The following is a 20,962-nucleotide window of genomic DNA, read 5'->3' on the forward strand; positions in this document are numbered from 1 at the left end:
AGAAAGTAAAATAAATAATCATAGTAAACTAAGTGATCCTATCTTTATCTCGAATCAAAAAATTCAAAGATAATCCGAAGATACTATCCTGGTCTCGTTAACGACTTATGTATTTTTCATGTAGGGCAGGGGTTATCAATTCGGCGTCCCATGGTAATTTCGCGAATGGACCGTTCCGATGGTTCTCCCGATTCGGAGAGAGCTGGAGTTATAGGTCAGCTCTGCGACAATGGGCATATGGCGGCGAGATGAAAGCTCTCTACTTTTCGATGTTTACATAATAGTAGTCCACCGTAATTCTCCTCCTCCTTTTTTTGCATCCTACCATCTTCGACATTCTCACACTTTGCCCGTTTCTCTCTTTTTCTGCGCCTTCCTCTGTGAGCCATTACTCTTTTCAGGCTTCTTTTCACAAGCTTCCACCTTCCTCCTTTATTCTTCTTCGATTCCTATCGTCCGCTTTAGTCTCTCGTACTTTATTTGTACGGTAAATTTTTCTTTGATTGAAGTGAAGTGTTGTTCTTTCATTTGAGTTTATGATGATACTCATGATTACTTTATCCTCGTTTCATTATCTAGCTCTTTCAATTTTTCGTTATTTTTACATTTCTATGTTCTCTTATACACTCTTATATTACTTTTACATTATTTTGAAAGATTTCTATGTTCTCTTATACGCTCTTATATTATTTTTACATTATTTTGAAAGATATTTTTATTAATAGAATATATAAGAATTTTTATGCAAAGTACTTTGTTACATATTATGAATTATATGAATTCTGTGATAAAGGATTGTTAAAAAATCCTAATATTTTAAATTAATCCAAGACCAAATTACCAATTCAATAATTTTTATTTAAAAAAGACCAATATTAGGTTATTATTCTAAATTATAGTAGCACATGAATTATGTGATGACTTATTAAATCATCAATCAATTTCATTATAAAAAATGTATAATCATTTATACATTTTTTGAGAGCATCTGAAGTATAATAACAGCTTCTTCGATCCAATAACTCGACTTACTTATCACGACGCCAACCATCGTCATCAACCAGCTATCATTATTTCATTCATCCACCGAGGTTATCCACTCAGCATTCTCATACCACCCAATTTCCGCTCGATCGCTTTTATCTCGCGTTATTTTAATATTCTCAGTCCGTCCTTTTTTTCTGTGATTCGTTCTCTATATTGGCCCGCGGTATCGCGCCTCTTCCCATCCCTATCATCCCCTTCTAGCTCTTTCAAGAATCGTACTTTTATTTCTTCTCTCCCTTTCTGTTTCTTTGATTCCACATTTCTCTTATCGCTCTCTTCTCTTGCTTCCTTCTACCATTCTCTCTGTCCTCGAAAGTTTCCGTTTCGTTGACCGCACCGCTCCTCCCCCAATCCCTCCTCCAACCCTCCTGGCATGCACACGCATCAACGATTCAAACGCGACATACGCATCCCCCCCCCCCTGTTCTCCATGGAACTGCGTGGCCAACATCAAACGTGCCGACAACCACGACGTGCACCTGCCTCCGTCACGCGCGCGAGTAAACGGCTCGTTCCTTCCTACTCTTATCCCTCACGAGCATTCTCATTACCCCCACCGACAGCCGAGTACCCTCATTGCCAATGACGTGTCTTGGTAACCCATTACCCTGCACTCTGTTTATTCATACGTACAGAATCTTATTGATCTTATACACAAAAACGCATATCTTGATTTTCAATCTTTATCTTCGTTAAACAATGCAAGTCAAGTCTTTTGAGAAATTTCGTTTTAACAAATCCTAATAAAAGTGATATCTATGTAAATATTTTTATATAAATTAAATTCTTTGCTCTTCTAAAATTTCAAAATTTTAGATACTTCTTCTTTATGAATTAATTAGAGAAGTTTACTCTTCAAGAAAGAAAAAAATCTGTATTAATGAAATTAAACTAATTACATATTTTATACTCTCAATATATAATAGATATAAACTACAACAAAAAAAAACGTTTCTAAAATTTATTTTTTTACACAAATACTAACATATGCATAAACTTGCGAATATAAAAATACGAGCATTTCCTAATTAAACATATTAATAATTTGTTAAAATTGCGTAAATAGCAGATATCTCTCTCTCTCTCTCTCTCTCTCTCTCTCTCTCTCTCTCTTCTAATATTATTTTATCTTAAACTAACAGTTTTTTAAATTTGATATCTTGTAACAAATGAAATGGACAAACGATTGTTGCGATGAATTCATGCTTCGTTTACATTATTTCCTCTAAACCCTTCATTTTAGATATATGAACCGTATATCCTCCAACCCACATTTAATTAGCTGGAAATTTGCGACACAGAAGGAAGACCCTTGAAATATTAAGAGCTTGGAGTTGTATTCTATTACGGTACTGCTATTTGACATGGTACAAAGCCATAATTATCTCCGCCGATGGACAAAGATAACAACAATGAAAAGCCAATTAAGCTGCGTTTGTACGTCGTCTAACGTAAACTTTTGCTTCTATAACGTTATTAATTCCAATTTGATAAATAAAATGTCACAGCGTTTACTATATACGAACTATATAAATAAATAAATGTTTTAGTTAAAGGAAATGGTCAAATTTATAATATAAAATTATAGCCAATTTTCACAAAATACAGATCAAGCTGACAGAAAAATGTTGAGTTTGGAGACTATCTTTGTGGTCACGCATTATATATCATGTTATAATAATATCTAACAATATTTGAAACTGACAGAAACTATTTACAGGACTGCAAAAACGTTACTATCATCAATTTTCACCGCGATATTAATACATAACAATAGCTGTACTTTAGCCACGAAAATTAATGATAATAGCGCGCATTGTCATGCTTCTTTATAAGACGCTGCCGGCAGTTCCAGTCAAATCCGCTGCGAGCTCTGAATTTCGTTCTTATGATTCTCACCGATTCAGTCGAAGGATATCGCGAGCTTGCTATCAGTTCCCCGCGATTGTGACGGTTTGGCCACAGTACAGGCGGCACCGCTGAAGCAACAAGGGGGCAGAACAAGCGAGAAAAAAAAAGAGATAAACAAGAGGTAGATCGACGAGGAAGGGATGAAAGAAGCCGACTGCCCTCCAAGACATTCCCCTCCTATATTCCACGAGAGGCCCGTCTTTCTTCGACTACTACACACCTGGTCGCAACTCCCTCGTCATATTCTGAACCTCGATATCAAAACTACAATTGTACCGTGGTCTGCCATTGCGCAAACTGTTTATCTATTATGTCCCTTTGTCAATTGCTCGAAAACAAGGTATCGTTGAAAAATTATTAAAAATAATGTATCGTGTAAATCACGTATTTTTAAAATTAAATTTGAAGAAATGCGAAAAATTTAAGATCAGTATTCGTAATTACTTCGATCTTATTACAAGGCCGTTTTAAGTAAATTCTTAACCTGGATATAAGTTATGGGACAGTTTCCTAATTTTTAAATAGTGTAATATTTTACAATTTAATTTTATGTTTGATAATCTTTTATTTTTAACGATTTTTTTCTATTCATATAGATTAATTATCAATATTTACACTAAATTCAAATGTTGCAATTCTTAAAGAAAATAAACAAACAACTTTAGTGGGTTCTAAGTTTCCAAGAAAATCGATATGTTTTTTTAACATCATAAAAACGTATGTATTTTTATTACGGATTAAGATGTTAATATAGCTTTCATTAATTTATGACATCTTAAGATTATACTTAAGACGGTCTTAAATACAAGAATATTCGTAATCGATTACAAATAATCGGCCTAAATAAAACAAGAATATAAATCGATGCAATATGCACAGATATTATAAAACGTATATAAAAAAATTATGCTCGAGTGTCTTCGTAATAATCTGCAAGTAAAATCGTTGTAATGGCACGTTACAAGATAGATTCTACACAAATAGCATTTTCTTGTCAATATTAAATAAAAATGATAGAACTGTTGAATAGAAAAAAAACTGAGAATAAAAACTTAATAGTTTATCATCGTATAATCAATAATTTAATATAATTTTTTCCTCATATTTTAGACTTAGACTTCCAACAAAATGAAATGAATTAATCCATTGTCCCCGAATTCAATGTTTAATCATGATCTTTCGTCGCGATACGCGACGATTATGACACTGTTGTCCGAACAGTGGTGTTCTAGCATTATAATTCGTTTTGTCTATTATCCCAGCAAAATAGGTATTGTTTGTCGCGTAATTGTATCGCGTGCGTGTCAAAAAGAATAGAGCGCGATTATCAGTCTTTTAAAAAGTGAATTCCTGCGCAAGCGTAGGATACACCGTGTAATTGCATCTAAATTACTGCATTTCTAATATTCCTGCTTCGTTATATTATCATTATCATTAAATTCGTTGCTGAAATATATAATGTTTTTGTCGGTCCAATTATGTGGGTAAGGGGTAGTTCGGTATTGACTGTGACTCGGTTGGTTCGGACACTTGTACTTTATTGTTAAACAGAAGTCGAAAGCGCGGTGCATTCGCGTCGACGAGTAAAAAGAGATGACTTCTCAGATCGTTGCTTGGCTTACAGAATCCTGAATGGCATAGGTATATTACTCGCATGTATTGTACGACAAGGTTTCATATTTCGAAAAGCTGGAAGAAAGATGTGTACATATGTTGACAATATGCAATTCCGTTGAATGAGTGAAAAGGATGTCTGTGACGCTCACATGGACGGTCTAATTATTTTAACTTGTAAACATTTAACAAATATTAAAACACATAATATACGTATATTAATTGTTTGTTATTCTTTTGATAAGAAAAATATATCTGAGGGCGACGCCGCGCGCACATGTCGCTACACTGAAGTATATAATGTTTTTGTCGGTATCTTATTGTAAGGGACATAAAGACAAGACATTCAAAATTCATTCGATTAAAACTTTAGATACATTTACATATATATACGTCGCATTAAAGCTTGTATTTTTATCGTGTTATTTTCAATAAGGTAATTACAGAAATATACAAATTCATACGAGGTGTCTAGATGAATTCGCAATTCGTGAGTATAGAACAAGATCGTGGATAACCGTTCTTTCAGAACACTCTTCGGCACTTTTCAAGTATCAAGTCGATATTCCATTTCGACTGCGAATCGGCTTAAATTGGTATCGACCGGTTTAATGATTCACAAAAAAAAAATCCGGGTGCCCGGTTTCTGATCTTTTGCTTATCATTAATTCGATACGATAATATTACGGCGACACGTTCTCCACTAATAACGTCACGTCGATCGCTTTGGTCGCCGCTTTTCTGAATGCTGTTGATTCGATCGCCGACATTCGAAGATGCCGTAAGAAGGAGAAACGTTCGATATTCGCAGGGCGTACATACATAATCTTTACGCAAATTTACTTATCGGCTCCATTACACTCACATATTCATTTATTTATTTATGCGCGGTACGCGGCATGCAAATGCGGACCGTCGTCGTCGAAAGCCAAATTTGGGTAAAACTGAAATTCAGATTCGGTCAGTCGCAGATCCTCACACCACGTTAAGCCACAGTCGAATTCCGACTGAAATTCTAATGTAAGTGGGAAGGAAACGGTGAGGCGCCAGGTGTCGAAACGCGAGAGTGCATTGGTGGAAAAGCAAGGATAGGAATTATTTGTTTGGTTCGTTCACGACTGTGCATTCTTAAGCATTCTACGAAATTCCATCTCTGTACTTAAGCAAATCAATGAGAAAGAAAATAAAAAGAAATCAATGTAATAATAATTTAAGCATTTTAATAACACACGTATCTCTCGAGTTAGAAGAAAAGAAACGAAGGAAAGAACAAGAGATGGCAAGACGGTATAATCTCTTATAATTATTTTTTTATAATTCTTATCCACATTTAGAATCCATTTATAATCCTGCATCGTCCTAAATCTCTGATTATAAAAAAATTTTTTACTCTTCTCTATAATTATTTATTTTTAGTTTAAAAACTTATGCATAGTGGAAAAGTTATGATTTTAATTTTTTTTTAATTTGAGTCATTATCAAATTGATTTTATATTATGTTTGTTATCTTGCATATCTTTCTTATTGTTCATAAGAGAGAAATTTAGTAAGCAATCTCTCTCTCTCTCTCTCATTATATCATTTTTTTATCAATTAATGATTTAATACCCATTGTAGTATCTCTTCTTTATATATATATTGTACCGTTACTCTATTCTTTAAAAATTTAATTTTTATAGAGAATGATCAATTTTTCACGCTATAAATTATTGTTTCATTGTTTGCCTTTACAACTTATATATAGTTAATTCTGTTTCTGTTTAATTTACGCAGAGGATTACTTTGAGTACATAATAAATTTCTACTCTACTCCATCCCCTATCTCTATTGAAGCCACGGGCCCTTCGGAGGTTCCGTGAATCGGCCACAGCGTTAAGAGTCGGTATGGCGAGTGGATATCAAAGAGAGTATCGTGCAGCCTTCCCGCCGGCAGCAGGCGGCTTCTAGCTGCTAATGATCGCGGTGTACCGTAACGTGCTACACGATTCCGACGATAAACTACAACGCACCCGGCAGCACCCGCGGCACCGCAAACCCGTTTTTCGAGCGTGGACTTTTTCACGCTCCTCCTCGTCCTCTGTCCATCTCTCCTCTCTCTTTCTCTCTTTCTCTCTTTCTCTCTTTCTTCTCCTCCTCGTTTGCTTGTAAGTATCTAACAATAAGTACGCGCTACTCGGCGAACGCCTCGTCGCGATAGACTACCGGCTTTTATAGCGGGCATAGTATGTGCACCTACGTTACCTTATCTCGTTACACGTGTCATTAACGTGGCGGCGCCCGGTCAAGGTATACGAGCTCTTTTTGCGCGAATGTTAACGACGTAGCGATAACTGCAACACGTTAAACGGGAACGCCTCGCGGTCACGCCGTCACGCAGTGTGTGTTCCTAATGTTCATATATTATCGCCAAATTGTTCCTGTTTTCGGACCATTGATTAAATCGGTCGAAAACAAGTTACAATACTTTAGTAAAAATCAAAAATCTCAAATTCTTCCTCTCTACAACGTTTGATTAATTTCCTCTTATTTCTATTGCTTTATTTAAAACAGTTCGTAGAAGTATAACAGTCGAAAACTTACTGATAAATTAATAATCTAAACATCGAGTACGACATACTGTACATTAACTTGATGCTAGAAAATTATTTCCATAACTCGAGTTTGTGAACTTTTAATTAGTTTAATTATTATGTTTATGCTAACTTTTTCTATCCGTCGAGCATACTTCAAAGAAAATAATAATTATCTAAGTTTTATAAACAAGTAAAAGTAATAATATCTTACTGTTAAAAGTAAATGCAATTATAACATTGTTCAAATTTTATATTTAAATTTTCTTACAAAAATAGTAAAAAATTTATAATTATATAAAAATATATTATATCTTGAAACGAACGATTTAAGTTATGATTAAAGACTAAATAATTCTTAAATCTGCTACAATAAGACTTACTAATACCTATAACTAAACTGAAGAAATTAATATAAAGAAAAATTATTTATTTTTGTTATATAAAGGATTCCTTTGAAAGGAAGTTACAAATTGGATATAGATCACTGTAGTTCCGAAACAAAACGCGTTTAGAGATTAACCATTTGCCGGCTATGTGATCCGCGCCTACAAGGATATCCCTTTGCCTGGGTCTACCGCTTTCTAATAATGCGGCTTGCAAATTGCCCCATCGCTAAATAACCGACGATCAAGGGAGCCTGCTCATTACTACTCGTAAGATTCCCGCGCGCAATTTGCATTAACTCCGCGAACGAGCCGCGACCTCGATGAAGGTCGACACTCCCTATCCTTAAGATTGATGCGGCCGATTACAGTAGCGACGAGAAGTCAGTCAACAGGGACCAGGGGGCCTTCTATTGTATGCGTGTCGAGGTTCCTGCTTACATACTGCCGTTTGATTTTCGAATGAGAAGTGTCCACCATGGTAATCGATGCTGAATCGGTCTTTCTCGAATCCTTATTGATGAGATAACAGAAGAAGAGAATCGCAGGTTTTGCGTTCACGAAAAGGGCACCTGCTGTCGTCGGCTGCCTTTGTCGGCGACCTCGAATACCCCGAGCTTTGATCTTTCGTCGACGACGTTCGGGACAAACAACACCGGCGATGACAGTGTTACGGTGCACCATGACTATTTGCGGCGGCCGTCTATAGCACTCGCTGGAAAACCGACCGCGTTGCAGCGCAGCGAATTGCACGAATTAGACTGTTAATTGCCGAGACGCGTCGGAAATTAATTGTGGCGAAATAGGAATGTAATTGAAGATCTCTGGATGCGAGCATTGCGGGCAAATTGGAAAATCATGGCGATAAACTTGAAATAAAATATCTGTAGACAAGATGTTATTTGTTGCAATCATTTTTTTAATCTCGGGAAAAAAATAAGTACTTTTAATTGAATATTAATAAAAAAAATTAATAAAATAAATAATAAAAATATTAATTGTAAAAAGACTATAAGAACTCGTTAGTTTCAGTCGGCAAGTTCACATTATCTGATGCTTAGTAAATGATTTTCGATACAAGAATTAGACATTATACTGTGCAATATAAATAATTTTTTTTCACACATAGTAAACTCAAGTTACTTTCAAAAATAGAGACAAAATGTAGTACAAGCGTGTGTGTCGTTCTGCGATATCAAATCATTTGTGTTTTTTACACACATTTGAACAGGTTATTTCAGCCATGCTGAAATTTTACAATTGTCTGAAAATTATGTATTTTCATGCAAAATTAATCGCTAAATGAGAAAATGATAAAATTAAACCGGAAATAAAGGAAGATGTTGAAAATATGTATTTTTAATTAAAAATTATTAAAAATTTTCGACCTTTCGACAAAAATAAACATAACGCAAACTACGTATAACGCCGCGATCCGATTCAGACTTACAACGCTTACGAATCATTTGATCCTTGTTGTTTATCAAATATTATACAAACACTCACAAACGTTATGAGTTATAAGTGTTATAATATTTTCAGATCACTGCCTAAATGCGATTTTCGACTAAAAATATTTTTTTTTACTCATTTGCTCTACTTCAATCGCTTTAATTTGATTGTTTTCTTATTCAGCGATCAATTTTACATGAAAATACATAATTTTATGGAAATACGTACATAATGTTCAGACAAAATTTCATCTTGCGCCGCAAACTTCGAACGTGCACAAAAACCGCAAACGATTTGATATCGCCAAATTAAACGCACGCCGGTATTCTAGATTTCATCTCTACTTTCATAGAAAATTTGAGTTTTTCAGTGTGAAAAATGCTGTCGCACAGTGTTATATCTCTTTAATAAATTTTCAATTTATAAAAAAAATTAAAAAATATATATGCATATGAAAAGTAATGAAGTGTCGTTGATCTCTTATTTATTATAGTATAACAGTAATGTAGCATTATTAATCTCTTATTAATTATAATATATTTATGAAATGTCAGAAATCCTGTTTTATACTGAGACAATCAATATAGAAAATGAGTTTATTAAAAAAAATAAACAAATACTCGATAAAAGATAAACTCGATACTACAGATACTGTAGATAAAAAAAATCGACAAATACTCATGGATTATATGTTGAACAATCACCGTGCCATTTATCAATTGAATATCCATGTTCAATATGTGATAAAATAACCTATTAAAATATTTAAATCACAATTACACAAAAAATGTTTCTGACGGTTCATCACAGCGTAAATGTATAAGTAAATGAGTTGGAATAGTGTAGGTGATTTGTGGAACAGCATACATTCTTGTTAAATTTAATCATGGTATCCATCCATAAATCTTTGAAGAAAGTTTAAATTTTAAATTTTCGTTAGTGAATCATAGTATCATGGATGGATACCACGACTAAATTTAAAAGTACATGCTATCCCGAGTTAACTGCATTGTCCCAAGTCATCTACATTTGCGGTGACCATTTTCCATTGTCATATCAAATGCAAACATTATGCGATATTATTGTACGTAATATGATGTCAGTCACATACAATAACTTCTCAGTACCACAGTGCTACCTCAGCACGTAGGCCTCCCTCTCATGCATCCTGAGCGCACACTGATCGTACATGGTATATGAGGACCAACAGTTTAAATGCCGATTCCGAACGGCAATTTTTGAGAGGTTTCCTGGGCAAGTATACTACTTGATGGTTTGCCATTTGCCTTCTGAGAGGATTTATGAGTGTATTTTTCGGTTCTACCGGAGATCGAATTCGGGGATTAGATCAGTATACTGCCTAGTAGTGCTACCACGCTTACGTTCAATAATTTCTCTAGTAATGATGAATGAATCATTACAAATTAATTCAAAATTCAAATGAAATACAATAATATCATCGAGCTTATTATTGACCGCAATTATTTCGATCAAATCGAATATCATGTAAAAATCAAATATTAAAATTTAAAAAATTAATAAATAAAAACCTGCAATAAATCTTATAAAAACAGTTCAATCTTGACAGTCATGTAAGTTTCTTTTCTTTTACCATTTTTCGCGTATAATCTCATGTTAGCATTTTTTAAATTATTTTTAACCTCTTGTGTCGGTCGTTCTTAAAACAAAAAATATTTTTCTTTTTTGTTAACTTAGTAATTTAATGACCAAGATTAACTCAAACATCACTATCACGTTTTTTCTTGCTTTTTATGTTATTAGTTTATATTCGTATAAATGCGCTACCATTATGTAATTTTGTTAATATATCTTTTTGTACTGAAGAGGACCTTGACCGTAGGTCGAAACTTTTATTATTTACGAAACGTTTAATATTTACTTTGAATAAATGGTATTAAAATACACACTAATAACCAATGTCGGCTCAAATTGGTATTTTATTTATTATTTTTTAGAATTTTCTTTAGAGTCTATTGATTGAAATTTAATACATTCTATTAATAGGAATGCAGAAATCATAAATCGCATTAAATGAACAAATTTATAGAGCATTTATAGGTTTTCCTTATATGTAACGATGAAAGAGCTAATACTCGTATTACGCCATGCTTCATGCTGATATTCATTTTCATGGAATACATAAAACAATGTAGATAATTTTGCTAGTCGGATTATATAATTGACTTATTAATTACAAATATCCGGTATCATTTTAAATAATTTTATCATAGATATTAACTCTTTATAATTGAAACATATTTCATTATATTTTTTATTATACCGTTGTTATCTCTTCATGCTTTATGCTTTCATATTATAATTCAAAAATATGTATAATATAATCGAATAATTTTATTAATTAAAATTGTAATGTTGCATTGTATAATCAATTGATCGTATATTAATTATGAAGATTCAATGAATTCGAATGTTATTAAGTCAAATAATGAAGAATAAAATTATGCTGCCAGCATTAAGCGGCATGTTATCAAATTAATTAAAATTTTTACTTAATTAAAATACATCAATGGATTAAAAGTCTCAAAGAGACACATTGATTTATGTATCATTTTCCCATAAACCATATTATTTAAAAAATACATTATTTCATTTGTCAAGTAACAAAATCACAATCTAAAGAAGGTACCAGACCGAATCGATACTGGAGCATTCAAGATCTTCGCACGACCTCGTCGCAGTCAAAACAACACCCTACACGTGGTAGTGAGAACCATACTCCTCCACCACCCTCTAGACTCTAGACTTCAGTTCATCTCATTCTCTCTCTCTCTCTCTTTCTGGCTCTCCCTTCTTGCTCTTCCCTACCCTTCTCATCGGTGTGCTTACTGGTTACTTCGTACGGTTTGAGCTGGCTCGATTGTCAGTCGGTTCCCGACTCTGATGGTGCAAGGAACAAGGTATAGCTTTGCACGATCTTTCATATCATACGAAGGCGGAAGTACTCAATCACTTTATCATTAATTACTATTGAATCATTCTGATTACAATTCTGATCAAATTTTCCTAGCAAGCTAAAGGCTTTTTATTTAAGATAAAAAAAATTTCTAATATGATGAGCACTGTCTAAAATTCTTGATCATGAACTTACGTAAGAATCGCGAATTCGGAGAGGTGTATTGAAATGTATCATCGAAACGGGTGAAGGCCGGGGTAGAGGAAGAGGGGGAGAAAGAAAAATCAGGCGAGAAGAAAAGGAGGTGTCAGTCGCTGTTACTTCGTCGATCGTGCCCGGCACGTGCGCGTACTCGGCCCCTCGTGCCTTTGGCAGAAGAAGGGTGCATTGGCGGAAGGAGCGAGGAAGGAGAGAAGAAGAAAAGGAAGCGGTCGAAGCGAAAAGTGACGGCAGTGCGCTCCGGACCGTCAAGCGGTACGCCGAGGAAGAGAGTGAAATTGGTGCACGCGCAAATTCAAATGCGTGCTGGACCACGTGACTCTCTCACGGAGTACCTTCAACCCCTATTTAAATATTATCGGGTCATCATCAGATTATCATTGTGCGGCATTTAATGAAAGAAATATAGACCTCCGCGAATTTCATGTCGCATCAACCGCACGAATGGATCGACAGAAAAACATAGTGCTGTTGTGATTCTTCGACAAGACTAAGATGATCCGCGTAAGGATAGATTCGCGCTGTTGTATGCGCATGGATTGAAGGTGATTGATATATGAACTGCGATGATTACGTGTGAATAAAGATACGAAGATTTATCACGTGAACAGTACTTGTACTATTAACATACGAGGGTGTATCAAGATGAAGGCAGCGTTGCAGGTGAGTTTTTATTTTGCACGAGCATATCTTATAATTCTATGTTATAATTTCACTTGATTAATTTTAAATTAGGAGTATTATGAGCATATTCTTATGAAATAAAAATATGGAATTATGAATCACTTATAAATTTTCATAAAAATTTATACATATATCATAACTTATAAATTAACAATTTGCTATTATATAATTACATAAGATAACAATAAAATGTAATTATATAATTTATATATATATATGTATGTTTTATTTATATATGTAAGTATTTCAAAAATTATTTTTATTTCATAATTCTCACGTAATTGCCACATTTTATTGATTTTAAACTATATAACTCTATTAACAATAAGACTGTTTGACTGAGCAATTAAATATACTTAAATACAATACTAAGCAAATAAAATGATCGGAGCTACTCGGTACTTATTTGTGTAAAAACAATAAAGCTAAATATGAATAAAAACAATAAATAAAACTATATCGCTATAATATACGAGAAATAGGCAAAAAACAACGAATACTTAAAAAAAGTAGATCTAAATCTTATATCTGTGGTACAAATAAAGAGGAAAGGCTATCGCATGCGTTACATCAATAATAATAAGGGCGAATATCCTGTGTATTAATTTCTTCTTACCGTACCCACACACACCCACCCACCCACTCACCCACCCACCCACACACACACACACACACACACACACACACACACACACGTACGCGTACGCATATACACGGATGCGTCGTAAGACGAGTAGCGGCCGAGGCATCCCAATCTTCTTTTAACGCTCTTTGATCATCTGGAAGTTCTACTTTCACGGGTACCCGCCGCGCGTTTCTCACCCATAGCCTCTCTATACCGAAGGTTTCTGTCTCTCTTCTGCCTGACAACCATCGTATGCGACTAGGCATCTCGCATATACAGTGGCCTTTAACTTTTAAGTACGATTTAACGAAAGCCTTTGAACACCCGCCTGTCGCAAAACTCCGGTACCGGTTGCGAATTCTCTGGGGGTTATTTGACCTCCGCAGCCGCCGCCCTCGAAATCTTTCTTTACCACGATTTCGCAAGCTTTTGCTCTCTCACGCACGACGATTCTCTACCATAGCATTCGCTTTGATATTTTTAATGTTCTTTGCGCGTCAAAACATACGGCACCTCTTTTGTGCGTTGTGGAAATTCGAGAGAAATATTCAGATCCATAGTGACATTAATAACGCTTTTATAATGAATTATGTAGATTTATCATCAATTATGTTACAATACAAAAATGTCAAGTGAAATAATTAAAATGAAATCAAAAATCATTATTCATGCACAAAAAAAAAGATCGCGTAATGCGATCGTATAATTGTAATAAAATTGCGTTAAATCTTCGCATATTTATCTTCATTATAAGATCAGTAAAATTAAAAAAAATTAAAGGTAGCATGCAACGTTTAACTTTCGCGATCGACCGATCATTTTATACGAAAAATTACAAAAGGAAATATACAAAATATACATACATAATTAATTTAAAATAATTTAAATCAATTAATATAAATAATTAATAAATCATTTGAATTATATTAAATTAAAATTAATATTTAAAATATTGATTTTAATAAACAATTAAATTTGATTTAATCATAGTTACTACGTAATAATTATGGACTTGACGTAAATATCAGCACAAGCATCGTCGTTAATTACGATATCGATTGAATTTCATTAGGCTGTTTCGAGCGCGAGCTCTACGTCACCGGGCGACTTCCTGGACGGTCGACTGCGATGCGCTTGATCTGGCGCATAGAATTCGCGCGACGACGCACGTGATAAATCACTACGGCAGCTAACCGCGCACGCGATAAACCGCGAGCTCTCGCGAATCGCGTGCGATTCTCTGCCACAAATTTATCGCCGTCTGTTGCCGACAGCCGCGTGGCACACATTATAAGGGAATATGACAGTGGAAAATTAAAAAGTGAAATAAATTTATTCCCGCGCGATATTATCGTCTCCGATGTGTGTTTTAATAATTAAACGATGATAATTCCTAAAATTGCTGAAAAAAATTTCGCGAGAGATATGTCCACTCGATCTACCAGCTGCACCCTTGTGCACAAAATTTCAAAATTGAAAGCGGTTTAAACGAAGCTATATTTTTTCCAAAACGATTACAATGACCCAAAAGCAAGTCACATTTCAAAGAGAGAACGCAAAATATTTGTTCGCGTGGACTACAAATGTAATTGGCAAAAACATATAACAATCGTTATAGTAAATAAAATCTAGGTAATTTACTTTTTTCTCAATTTCTGCAGTTATAGCTTTTCGTGTATTTTCTCATTCAAGATTGTTCAACTAATTGTAGCAGAAATGATATTTCTACTTTTTGATTAAAAGAATCGACTAAATAACATATAATTTTTAACGTGCAATTTCTGTGATTCAAGTATTCAGGTATTCATCAATATCATACAATATTTTTTATCTTCTGAAATGTAGAGTATCTATAAAGGTTAATATAGTAACACAATGAAGTAATATATTTTCTTAATGTAAATTTTATCGAAAATAATATTTTAAGTGAAGTTTTCGAACTTCTAAAACTAAATATTTTCGGGGAACTTAATATTATTTTTAAGAATTACACACATATTAGGAAATTTTTAGCTTACATTTTTGTTATTTTAGTAACTTTAGTTAAGAAGATAATTAGAAGAATATATAGAATTACTCTTAAAACTTGATTTTTCAGTATTAAATAATTCAGTAAGTAGTTAAACAGACTTTGATTTTAAATTTAGTATACAAGGAAAATTATTGGAAATAAGTTTTCTCTTAGATCCCTATGTATGTATATAATTTTTCATTATGTGTCACGATACGATATAGTTGAATCATGTAATGAATGTGATGTGCGGCTTTAAATGCTTCAGTGATTTCAGTTAATAGCAATGCAAATAAGTATAAAATACTATAAAATAAAATTGTGCGACCGCGCGCGGAATATGGTTTTATGACAATGTTATTTAAATGTTAACACTAATCTATGTGTTAATTTAAATCCACAAAAATTCTAAATATCAGTTGACTTTTATCATTAACAGAATACGTGCTAAACGTTCATTTATTATTCAAAATGTTGTAGTAAAAGATAATACCGACTTTATCTCATTATAAGCAGTTTTATGTTTTTATATATATATATTTTTTTAATTGAAAAACTATTAGAGAGAGAGAGAGAGAGAGAGAGAGAGAGAGAGAAAATGTGTGTTTGTGTATATATATATGTGTTCTAATAGTAATATATTCGCGATTATCATAGGAAGAATTGACGCATAATATAATTATTTACTTAAGACAATAGATATTCGATAATGGATATGCTGCGATTCAATAAGGGATTCTAAACTGCGATGACGGGTCCCTTGTTGTTCTCGAGCAGTAGTAAGCAAATATGTCAGTCGTAAAAAGCAGGGTGGATAATTGCAGTGGTGATCATCTATGCTACCTGCTGTCAAGGTTAACGTTAGCATGATATTCGCATGCGTGTCCTTTTGGCACCGCGAACGGCCGCGCTCGTTAATGAGCGTATATTGATCTCTCGAGCGCCGCATGACCGGACATCAAAGAGTAGATGAGCAACAAGTATCCCGTCGGGAGAGAGAACCGAAAGCCCGAGATTACAATTTAAGCCTGTTTACGTCGGGATTCCGTCTCTGTGATCTCGCGCGCCACGCATAGTCCGCGTCGATTCGGAATCCCGTCTCCTCCGGCGTTTCTCCACCGCGCCTCTTCCCGTTTTAGCCCTTTGCTCTGCCCGAGCTGCCTTTGCGCGCCAGCAACTCGAGATTATTTTCCCAATGTACTCTCGCAGCTCGGTATTGCCTCCAAAATATAAACGTCCGTATATACGTACCGCTTCGCGAAAGCGCGCATTTTGGAAATAGATAAATAATAATAAAACATAAAAACGTATTTTTACTGTAAATCTTGCGTAATCTTCACTACGGAGTATTGTACCAGATAAAAATGTGAAGTTTTTAAAAACTCCGTCAAACACAAATATAAATTCATTTTGTCTATATAAAAATGAAAAAAATTAATACTTCTTTCAGTAGAAAAACATAGGTAATTAAAACTATCATTACAAATTAAACTTTTTGCGAAATTAAACTTTGAGGATACAAATGACTAATAAAACTTCTCTTTTTTATTTTTTAGTTAATTTTATAATAAAGTTTCGGTTTGGGTAATCCTATAATAAAAGTTTTATTTAAAACTTAAAAACATTAAATGCTTAACGTTATTAAAATTTCACGACAAAAATTATAAATATCTTGCATATTATGCATGTACCATTATGTTCGCTTAAGCGAGAAACTTAGCTTATGTAATTAAAATATAGTTCCTGGGTTAAGCCGTTGTACATATTTAAAGTATAACGCAAGCAAGAAAATATTCATAGGGCATATTCATGGTAATGCACATTTCACGGCATGAATACAAAGGTGGAGAAGACGATGAAAGGAAAAAGACGGCGATGAGGCTGATATCCTGCTTTTAAGTCCTTTCACAAACGAAGGAAGAAGTGGCCATTTCAGATTTCGTATAATGAGAGAAGTATTAATAATCATAATAATAAGCTATAGGATATAGGAAGAGACTATATACGTCGTTCTATCATCATTTACCTAAACGCTTTTCACGCGGAAAACGTGTCGACGATAAAATCTTATTGTCGAAGAAACGACGGAGCGGTGAAATTGCTGCGATTTACCGGGAAACTTTTACAACGTTTTCCGGTTTGCCGAGACTTTCGGGAGGAGAGTGATAGGGACAGGAGCGCATTTCTTAGAGACGAAAACGCTGGCGAGCTAGCACAAACAATGCCCCGTTAGAGAGTAATGTCAGTCCGGATTCGTTCTACTACGTGCCTTTCTGTACGGAAACGGCGGAGACCCGACTGGACGGGGGGATAGTGGAACATTGTGCCAGCAAGCAGCAATTAGTAGTAGACGGACATTGTTACCTCTAGTCGAGAGGGATTCAGTTTGTAGTATTTAAGAGAATCTGAACATGCGCAACAATCTACACGACCAAATCGCCGCCAGCCGTGACGAGATTGATAACTGCTTTCTATACGTTGTACACGAGACGTTGATTAATTACATCAAAGAATGATCATACGTACTCCTCAATTTTTAGCTTGATATGAATTTTCCTTTCCCGTAATGCGCGTGATAAGAGTAATTTAAGAAATATAATATAATTATATATATCACGAATGTGTGTGTGATAAAAAATTTATAAATTATCAATATTTCTCTAGAGTATACTGGGTATCGTTTTGCATTGATATTAAGATATGCAAATCGAAAATTTAAAAACAATGGAATTAACGTAAGAATTAATGTAATAATTAATATAATAATTAACGTAAGAATTAACGTAGAAATCAATATTAATAACTGGCAAAAAAATAAAAACAACTCCATGATTGAATTAGCACGTCGGATGTTCTATTTTACCCGAATGTGTGATACACTGACTACAAGCAGCAACGCGGGAATAACAATTATATAGCAAACATGACTTCGTTAAACTAGGGTGGGCAGTGGTTTATATGAGCAGACCAAGATATAGTGCTCTCAACGAACAACACGGCTGTTACAAGCGACATGGGAAATACCGGGATATCTTGGTGCTAACGTGGCTGACTGCCTCAACATCGTAAAGGAGATTCTACGTATAAATCATTATTAATGATATTTTACTCGCTGGAAAGATACGTTTCATACGAAATGAGGTCTGGGATGGACTGGTGAATCGCTGTCATAACACTGCGTGGCAATTAGCGGCAGCAATTACTGAGAGTAGACGGAGAGTTGTGTACTCAAGAAGGCGATTATACGCGCATCTACTTAAGAACATCTACATTACAGGAGATGAATAACGATGGCGATGTGGACACGGATGAGGATAATTGCGACTTGGATTACAGAGCAGCGGGCAATTTAATCTTGAAGACCACGAAGGCAAAAGTATATTTACAACAGTCTATCCATTCTATGTTCTTCTCCCCTTGTGCGAATGAAAGGTACATTAAATAATAGGTAGAACCATTACGACGATTTTCAGATGAACGAGCTGAGAATCTTCCAGATTTGTCGTTTATTAGCAGATTATCTTCTGTATCGCGATGATTCAACTACAGCAGAGAGAGAGAGATACGAATTTATATCATTGATTTTTATCAAGCGATGAAATATTATATTACAGTTAGAGTTTAAGTTTCTAATGTAAACCGTTTTAAAGAATTGAGTTATAAATATTATAACTGTGGTCAAATACTATCTCTGGTATAAATGAAACTTATCATTAACAAAACAATAATTTATACGTAATAAGTTAATTAAATTTTAGCTCTGAACAAGAAATACAAATCTATAACATCTATCAGGATCTCAAATTCCGTTCTGTCGACATTTCTTTTTGTAAGAAAACGAGATCGGAAAAAGATGAAGATGAAGTTCGTGCTTCTTGACGGAATAATTCAGCGTTAACGACTGGATGTCGTCCTTTCACAGAAGAGTTTGTCTAGTTCGCGTTGCTCAAGATACGAAGTAACGACGATGACGACGAACTTGAGTTCGAGCGTTTGGACTTGGACACGAGACCGACGAAGACGATCAAGACGATGACGACGACGGCGACGACGGCGACGACGACGATGACGACGACGACGACGACGACGACGACGACGATAACGACGGCGACGAGGATGGCGACGATGCTTCTGCCGTGAGGCGGTGAGCAATTAGCGACACAGCGCGGCGAGATCAGAGGCCGAGGGCGGGGTGGGGAGCGGCGGCCTAATTACACACGGTACCGACCGACTTCAAAGGAGCCGACAGTTCCTCTCCTCTCCGAGCCATCCCCACCGAACGGCCAGCCCGAGAACAACGCTCCTCTTCCTCGTATACCCCAGAGCCCAGGCGGCCGAGGCAGACCTGACTGTGTCTTCGATACTCTTGCTCTCTTTCTCTCTCGTTCCTCTTTTCTCTTCCCACTTCGTCTCTTCCCATCTCTAGCTCTACGAGAATACCCTTTGCTGTCTTTGATCGCGGGGTCATCCGCGGTGGCAGAACTCGTTTTACGTTCGCGAGTATTAGCGTTACATTATCAGATCATACTTGCTGAACGTGACGACGTATTCGTATGTACTCGTATTTGTCGCACTTGATAATGAATTTTATTGTCTCAGAAGGGATGCATTTATAAACCATGATTAACTCTAGCAGGGCCAAGATATTTTCTAACTGTGTCTAGAGTGAGATATCTTTGTGCCTATCATCTAAATTTAAATAAAAAATTTTAACCTGTGATAATATTGTTAGAACGAGCCATACAAATCTGCTGTCAATATATAAGATTTTGTGTGCTTTTTTTTATTATATATTTCTTAAAATATTTTTATCTAGCGTACGCATAAGAGTAATATCATCGAGAATAAAATTATGCCGACACTTTTTGAAAATATAGATAGTAAACGATTCTTTCCTTCGGTTCGGTGTGTGCGCGTCTTCTACCAAAAAAATGATAGCATGAGAAAAAACAAATATCAAAGCGTAATTTTCTCCGGTACGCTTAACGGGTCGACGGGTCTCGTCCAAAAGGAGATCCAAATTTAATATATCCCCAAAAAACGTGCGGCAAGGCTTTCCGTGTCCGTGAGGGAAAGCAAGACGACGGTCGGCATCGCGGCCCAACGATCAAAGGGGCGACGACGAATCACCATGGCCCTGGGTTGGCGTGCGTCCCGCAGGGGCCCGCGAGCGTGGACACACGAGTGGGCACGCGTCGCGCCGAGAAATCGACGGGGACCGGTAAACCCGGCGCAGATATCCAGGCCGACGTGCGACGGCTCTCTCGGACGCCGCCGATCTTCCACGAGGTCGTAACGCCCGACGGGCTTAGCCTTAGTGGCTGCCTCCTCTACCCGCGTTGTGGCCGCAAGTCATCAGTCAAGTCTTTGAGGCCGGCTTCAAGCTGCCTCTCCTCCCCCCCCCTCTCTCTCTCTCTCTCTCTTACACACACAACACACACACACACACCATACACACACACACACACACACACTCACTCTCCGTCTTCCTCGAGCTCGCAGAAAAAG

The 20,962-nt window shown here is 35.6% G+C and overlaps 1 protein-coding gene across 1 annotated transcript in view; it reads left to right on the forward strand.

Moving 5' to 3' along the window:
- The first annotated feature begins 12,684 nt into the window (after window positions 1-12,684).
- The window catches only part of LOC108747861 (palmitoleoyl-protein carboxylesterase NOTUM), a 24,912-nt gene continuing 16,634 nt past the window's right edge, over window positions 12,685-20,962 (forward strand). The window contains exon 1 of the mRNA XM_018485743.1: window positions 12,685-12,797. Within this exon, the coding sequence (XP_018341245.1) occupies window positions 12,780-12,797 (18 nt within the window). The 5' untranslated portion in view covers window positions 12,685-12,779. The remainder of the gene's footprint in view (window positions 12,798-20,962) is intronic.

Source organism: Trachymyrmex septentrionalis, unplaced genomic scaffold, assembly GCF_001594115.1.
Source record: "Trachymyrmex septentrionalis isolate Tsep2-gDNA-1 unplaced genomic scaffold, Tsep1.0 scaffold20, whole genome shotgun sequence".
Taxonomy (NCBI): Eukaryota; Metazoa; Arthropoda; class Insecta; order Hymenoptera; family Formicidae; genus Trachymyrmex; species Trachymyrmex septentrionalis.